The sequence below is a fragment of the Oncorhynchus clarkii genome, chromosome 24, assembly GCF_045791955.1.
Source record: "Oncorhynchus clarkii lewisi isolate Uvic-CL-2024 chromosome 24, UVic_Ocla_1.0, whole genome shotgun sequence".
NCBI classification, from domain to species: Eukaryota; Metazoa; Chordata; class Actinopteri; order Salmoniformes; family Salmonidae; genus Oncorhynchus; species Oncorhynchus clarkii.
Window position 1 is genome coordinate 42742685 of NC_092170.1, and position 7500 is coordinate 42750184.

The following is a 7500-nucleotide window of genomic DNA, read 5'->3' on the forward strand; positions in this document are numbered from 1 at the left end:
TGTTTGTGTGTGTGTGTGTTAACAGGGAAGTGTTTGAGCCCATGATGGAGAGTGGAGAGCTGGTGGTGAGGTACAGAGCACGACGTACATACAGCCGCAGGACCACTGAGGCCACATGTGAGTCCCTCTGTCTCTCCATACCTGATCCTAGATCCTCCCTACCTGATCCTAGAGCAGTGGAAGATGGGCGTTTCTCTACATGTCCTTACATGTAACTGACATCAGGATATGTTTAGCTAGATGGAAAGAGTCTTCCTGTCAAGCAAGCCTGCCCCAACACATACCCACCCATCTATTGATAGAAACAGTCCTAGTCCAACATACTGCATACAGTATACTGTATCACCTATACAATACTACGTACCTACTGTATACTGTATCACCTATACAATACTACATACCTACTGTATACTGTATCACCTATACAATACTACATACCTACTGTATACTGTATCACCTATACAATACTACGTACCTACTGTATACTGTATCACCTATACAATACTACGTACCTACTGTATACTGTATCACCTATACAATACTACGTACCTACTGTATACTGTATCACCTATTCAATACTATGTACCTACTGTATCACCTATACAATACTACATACCTACTGTATACTGTATCATCTATACAATACTACGTACCTACTGTATACTGTATAACCTATACAATACTATGTACCTACTGTATCACCTATGCAATACTACATACCTACTGTATCACCTATACAATACTACATACCTACTGTATACTGTATAACCTATACAATACTACATACCTACTGTATCACCTATCCAATACTACATACCTACTGTATCACCTATACAATACTACATACCTACTGTATACTGTATCACCTATACAATACTATGTACCTACTGTATCACCTATACAATACTACATACCTACTGTATACTGTATCATCTATGCAATACTATGTACCTACTGTATCACCTATACAATACTACATACCTACTGTATACTGTATCATCTATGCAATACTATGTATCTACTGTATCACCTATACAATACTACATACCTACTGTATACTGTATAACCTATACAATACTACATACCTACTGTATACTGTATCACCTATACAATACTACATACCTACTGTATACTGTATCACCTATACAATACTACATACCTACTGTATACTGTATCCCCTATACAATACTACATACCTACTGTATCACCTATACAATACTACATACCTACTGTATACTGTATCCCCTATACAATACTACATACCTACTGTATACTGTATCACCTATACAATACTACATACCTACTGTATCACCTATACAATACTACATACCTACTGTATCACCTATACAATACTACATACCTACTGTATACTGTATCACCTATACAATACTACATACCTACTGTATCACCTATACAATACTACATACCTACTGTATACTGTATCACCTATACAATACTACATACCTACTGTATCACCTATACAATACTACATACCTACTGTATCACCTATACAATACTACATACCTACTGTATCATCTATGCAATACTACGTACCTACTGTATACTGTATCACCTATACAATACTACATACCTACTGTATCACCTATACAATACTACATACCTACTGTATCACCTATACAATACTACATACCTACTGTATACTGTATCACCTATACAATACTACATACCTACTGTATCACCTATACAATACTACATACCTACTGTATACTGTATCACCTATACAATACTACATACCTACTGTATCACCTATACAATACTACATACCTACTGTATACTGTATCACCTATACAATACTACATACCTAATGTATACTGTATCACCTATACAATACTACATACCTACTGTATACTGTATCATCTATGCAATACTACGTACCTACTGTATACTGTATCACCTATACAATACTACATACCTACTGTATCACCTATACAATACTACATACCTACTGTATACTGTATCACCTATACAATACTACATACCTACTGTATACTGTATCACCTATACAATACTACATACCTACTGTATCACCTATACAATACTACATACCTACTGTATCACCTATACAATACTACATACCTACTGTATACTGTATAACCTATACAATACTACATACCTACTGTATCACCTATACAATACTACAAACCTACTGTATACTGTATAACCTATACAATACTACATACCTACTGTATCACCTATACAATACTACATACCTACTGTATACTGTATCACCTATACAATACTACATACCTACTGTATACTGTATCACCTATACAATACTACACACATACCGTATACTGTATCACCTATACAATACTAAATACATACTGTAAACTGTATCACCTATACAAACCTACATACCCACTGTATACTAAACCACCTTTACAATACTACACACATACAGTATACTGTATCATCTATACAATACTACATACCTACTGTATACTGGGTCACCTATACAATACTACATACATACTGTATACTGTATCACCTATACAATACTACATACATACTGTATACTGTATCACCTATACAATACTACATACCTACTGTATACTGTATCACCTATACAATACTACGTACCTACTGTATCACCTATACAATACTACATACCTACTGTATACTGTATCACCTATACAATACTACATACATACTGTATACTGTATCACCTATACAATACTACATACCTACTGTATACTTAACCATCTTTACAATACTACATACATACTGTATACTATACACTACTACATACATACTGTATACTAAACCACCTATACAATACTACTGTAACGGTTTTCTTTATGTGAAGGAGAGTCGGACCAAAATGCAGCGTGTAGATTGCGATCCATGTTTTAATGAACAAACGTAAAACACGAATCAATACAAATACTACAAAATAAAGAACGTAATGAACGTAACGAAAACCTAAACAGCCTATCTGGTGAAAACACATAGACAGGAACAATCACCCACAAACACACAGTGAAACCCAGGCTACCTAAATATGGTTCCCAATCAGAGACAATGACGAACACCTGCCTCTGATTGAGAACCATATCAGGCCGAACATAGAACTGGACAAACTAGACATGTAACATAGAATGCCCACTCAGATCACACCCTGACCAACCAAAACATAGAAAATACAAAGTAAACTATGGTCAGGGCGTGACAGTACCCCCCCCCCAAGGTGCGGACTCCGGCCGCAAAACCTGAACCTATAGGGGAGGGTCTGGGTGGGCATCTGTCCGCGGTGGCGGCTCTGGCGCTGGACGTGGACCCCACTCCATGACAGTTTTAATCCCCCTCCTAAACGTCCCTAAATAGGTTACCCACCACAATGATAACATGGGACAGAGGGACAGCTCGGGACAGAGGTAACTCGGGACAGATGGGTAGCTCAGCACTGAGAGGAAGCTCAGCACTGAGAAGAAGCTCAGCACTGAGAGGAAGCCCAGGCAGGTAGTAGAAACTACCAGAACCTGGCTGGCTGGCGGTTTCAGCAGATCCTGGTCGACTAGCAGATCTGGGAGAATCTGGTCGACTGGCGGATCTGGGAGAATCTGGTCGACTGGCGGATCTGGGAGAATCTGGTCGACTGGCGGATCTGGGAGAATCTGGTCGACTGGCGGATCTGGGAGAATCTGGTCGACTGGCGGATCTGAGAGAGTCTGGACGACTGGCGGATCTGAGAGAGTCTGGACGACTGGCAGATCTGGAAGAGTCTGGTCGACTGGCAGATCTGGAAGAGTCTGGTCGACTGGCAGATCTGGAAGAGTCTGGTCGACTGGCAGATCTGGAAGAGTCTGGACGACTGGCAGATCTGGAAGAGTCTGGACGACTGGCAGATCTGGAAGAGTCTGGACGACTGGCAGATCTGGAAGAGTCTGGTCGACTGGCAGCTCTGGCTGCTCCATGCTGACTGGCTGCTCCATGATGACTGGTAGCTCTGGCTGCTCCATGCTGACTGGCTGCTCCATGCTGACTGGCAGCTCTGGCTGCTCCATGCTGACTGGCTGCTCCATGCTGACTGGCAGCTCTGGCTGCTCCATGCTGACTGGCTGCTCTGGCTGCTCCATGCTGACTGGCTGCTCCATGCTGACTGGCTGCTCCATGCTGACTGGCGGCCCTGGCTGCTCCATGCTGACTGGCGGCCCTGGCTGCTCCATGCTGACTGGCGGCCCTGGCTGCTCCATGCTGACTGGCGGCCCTGGCTGCTCCATGCTAACTGGCAGCTCTGGCGACTCCTTGCAGACTGGCAGCTCTGGCGGCTCCTTGCAGACTGGCAGCTCTGGCGGCATCCTGCAGACAGGCAGCTCTGGCGGCTCCTTGCAGACTGGCAGCTCCATGCAGACTGGCAGCTCCTTGCAGACTGGCAGCTCCTTGCAGACTGGCAGCTCCTTGCTAACTGGCAGCTCTATGCTAACTGGCAGCTCTATGCTAACTGGCAGCTCTATGCTAACTGGCAGCTCTATGCTAACTGGCAGCTCTATGTTAACTGGCAGTTCTGAACAGGCGGGAGACTCCGGCAGCGCTGTAGAGAAGGAAGGCTCTAACAGCGCTAAACAGGCGGGAGACTCCGACAGCGCTGGAGAGGAGGAGGGCTCCGACAGCGCTGGACAGGCGAGGCGCACTGTAGGCCTGATGCGTGGTGCTGGCACTGGTGGTACTGGGCCAAGGACACGCACAGGAAGCCTGGTGCGGGGAGCTGCTACCGGAGGGCTGGGGTGTGGAGGTGGTACTGGAAAAACCGGACCGTGCAGGCGCACTGGAGCTCTTGAGCACCGAGCCTGCCCAACCTTACCTGGTTGAATGCTCACGGTCGCCCTGCCAGTGCGGCGAGGTGGAATAGCCCGCACTGGGCTATGCAGGCGAACCGGAGACACCGAGCGCAAGGCTGGTGCCATGTAAGCCGGCCCAAGGAGACGCACTGGGGACCAGCTGCGTAGAGCCGGCTTCATGGCATTAGGCTCGACGCTCAATCTAGCCCGGCAGACACGCGGAGCTGGAATATACCGCACCGGGCTATGCACCCGCACTGGAGACACCGTGCGCACCACTGCATAACACGGTGCCTGTCCGGTCTCTCTAGCCCCCCGGTAAGCACAGGGAGTTTGCGCAGGTCTCCTACCTGGCGTAGCCATACTCCCTGTTAGCCCCCCCCCAAGAAATTTTTGGGGCTGCCTCTCGGGCTTCCTTGCCAGCCGTGTTCCCTCATATCGCCGGCTCCTCTCTCCGGCTGCCTCAGCTCTCCTAAGTGCCTCCACCTGTTCCCATGGGAGGCGATCTCTTCCAGCCAGTATCTCCTCCCAAGTGTAACAGCCCTTGCCATCCAAAACGTCCTCCCATGTCCATTCCTCTTTACGCTGCTGTTGCTGCCTGTTGACACGCTGCTTGGTCCGTTGGTGGTGGGTGATTCTGTAACGGTTTTCTTTATGTGAAGGAGAGTCGGACCAAAATGCAGCGTGTAGATTGCGATCCATGTTTTAATGAACAAACGTAAAACACGAATCAATACAAATACTACAAAATAAAGAACGTAATGAACGTAACGAAAACCTAAACAGCCTATCTGGTGAAAACACATAGACAGGAACAATCACCCACAAACACACAGTGAAACCCAGGCTACCTAAATATGGTTCCCAATCAGAGACAATGACGAACACCTGCCTCTGATTGAGAACCATATCAGGCCGAACATAGAACTGGACAAACTAGACATGTAACATAGAATGCCCACTCAGATCACACCCTGACCAACCAAAACATAGAAAATACAAAGTAAACTATGGTCAGGGCGTGACAACTACATTCATATTGTATATCATACAATACTACATACATACTGAATACTATACCACCTATAAAATACTACATACATACTGTATACTATATAATACTATGTTCATACTGTATACTATACCACCGATACATTACTACATTCATATTGTATACCATACAATACTACATACATACTGAATACTATACCACCTATAAAATACTACATACATACTGTATACTATATAATGCTACGTTCATACTGTATACTATACCACCTATACATTACTACATTCATATTGTATACCACACAATACTACACACATACTGAATACTATACCACCTAAACAATACTACATGCATACTGTATGCTATACCTGTATAGTGTTTACCCTCTTTGCCTGTGCCTGGCCTAACACAGTACTTCAGTGTCCTATAGAGGAGCGTTGACGAGGACAGTATCATAACAGGGTCTGTTTTTAGCTGAATCCACCCAGAGATAAGCTGAGCTTAGCATTAATACATTAATAACACCCATCTACAGCCAAGTACCATTCAATAGAGCACAGTACAATAGAGTACAGTATAGTACAGTAAAGTAGAGTAGACTACAGTACAGTAGAGTAGACTACAGTACAGTAGAGTACAGTAGAAAACAGTACCCTGGAGTACAGTAGAGTACAGTAAAGTAGAGTACAGTAAAACAGAGTACCCTAGAGTACAGTAAAACAGAGTACCCTAGAGTACAGTAGAGTACAGTAGAGTACAGTAAAACAGAGTACCCTAGAGTACAGTAGAGTAGAGTACAGTAAAACAGAGTACCCTAGAGTACAGTAGAGTACAGTAGAGTAGAGTACAGTAAAACAGAGTACCCTAGAGTACAGTAGAGTACAGTAGAGTAGAGTACAGTAAAACAGAGTACCCAAGAGTACAGTAGAGTACAGTACAGTAAAACAGAGTACCCTAGAGTACAGTAAAACAGAGTACCCTAGAGTACAGTAGAGTACAGTAGAGTACAGTAAAACAGAGTACCCTAGAGTACAGTAGAGTAGAGTACAGTAAAACAGAGTACCCTAGAGTACAGTAGAGTACAGTAGAGTAGAGTACAGTAAAACAGAGTACCCTAGAGTACATTAGAGTACAATAGAGTACAGTACAGTATAGTAGAGTACAGTACTGTGCAGTATAGTATAGTACAGTATTATAGTGTACAGTACAGTAGAGTGCAGTACAGTAGAGGGCAGTACAGTACAGTACAGTAGAGTATAGTAGAGTACAGGACAGTAGAGTAGAGTTGAGTAAAGTGCAGTAGAGTACAGTACAGTAGAGTACATTAGAGCACAGTACACTACAGTAGAGTACAGTACAGTAGAGTACATTAGAGTACATTAGAGTACAGTACACTACAGTACAGTAGAGTAGAGTTGAGTAAAGCACAGTAGAGTACAGTACAGTAGAGTACATTAGAGTGCAGTACACTACAGTAGAGTACAGTAGAGTACAGTACACTACAGTAGAGTACAGTACAGTAGATAGAGTACAGTACAGTAGAGTACAGTAGAGTGCAGTAGAGTACAGTACAGTAGAGTACAGTAGAGTAGAGTACATTAGAGTACAGTACACTACAGTAGAGTAAAGTATAGTACAGTAGACTACAGTACACTACTGTAGAGTACAGTAGAGTACAGTACAATACAGTAG

At 43.6% G+C, this 7500-nt stretch overlaps 1 protein-coding gene across 2 annotated transcripts in view; it reads left to right on the top strand.

Annotated features, from left to right (window-relative positions):
• The window catches only part of LOC139383000 (tyrosine-protein kinase receptor UFO), an 81200-nt gene that overhangs the window by 55642 nt on the left and 18058 nt on the right, over nt 1-7500 (top strand). For both annotated transcript variants that reach the window (XM_071127288.1, XM_071127289.1), the window contains one exon: nt 26-117. In XM_071127288.1, the coding sequence (XP_070983389.1) occupies nt 26-117 (92 nt within the window). The remainder of the gene's footprint in view (nt 1-25; nt 118-7500) is intronic.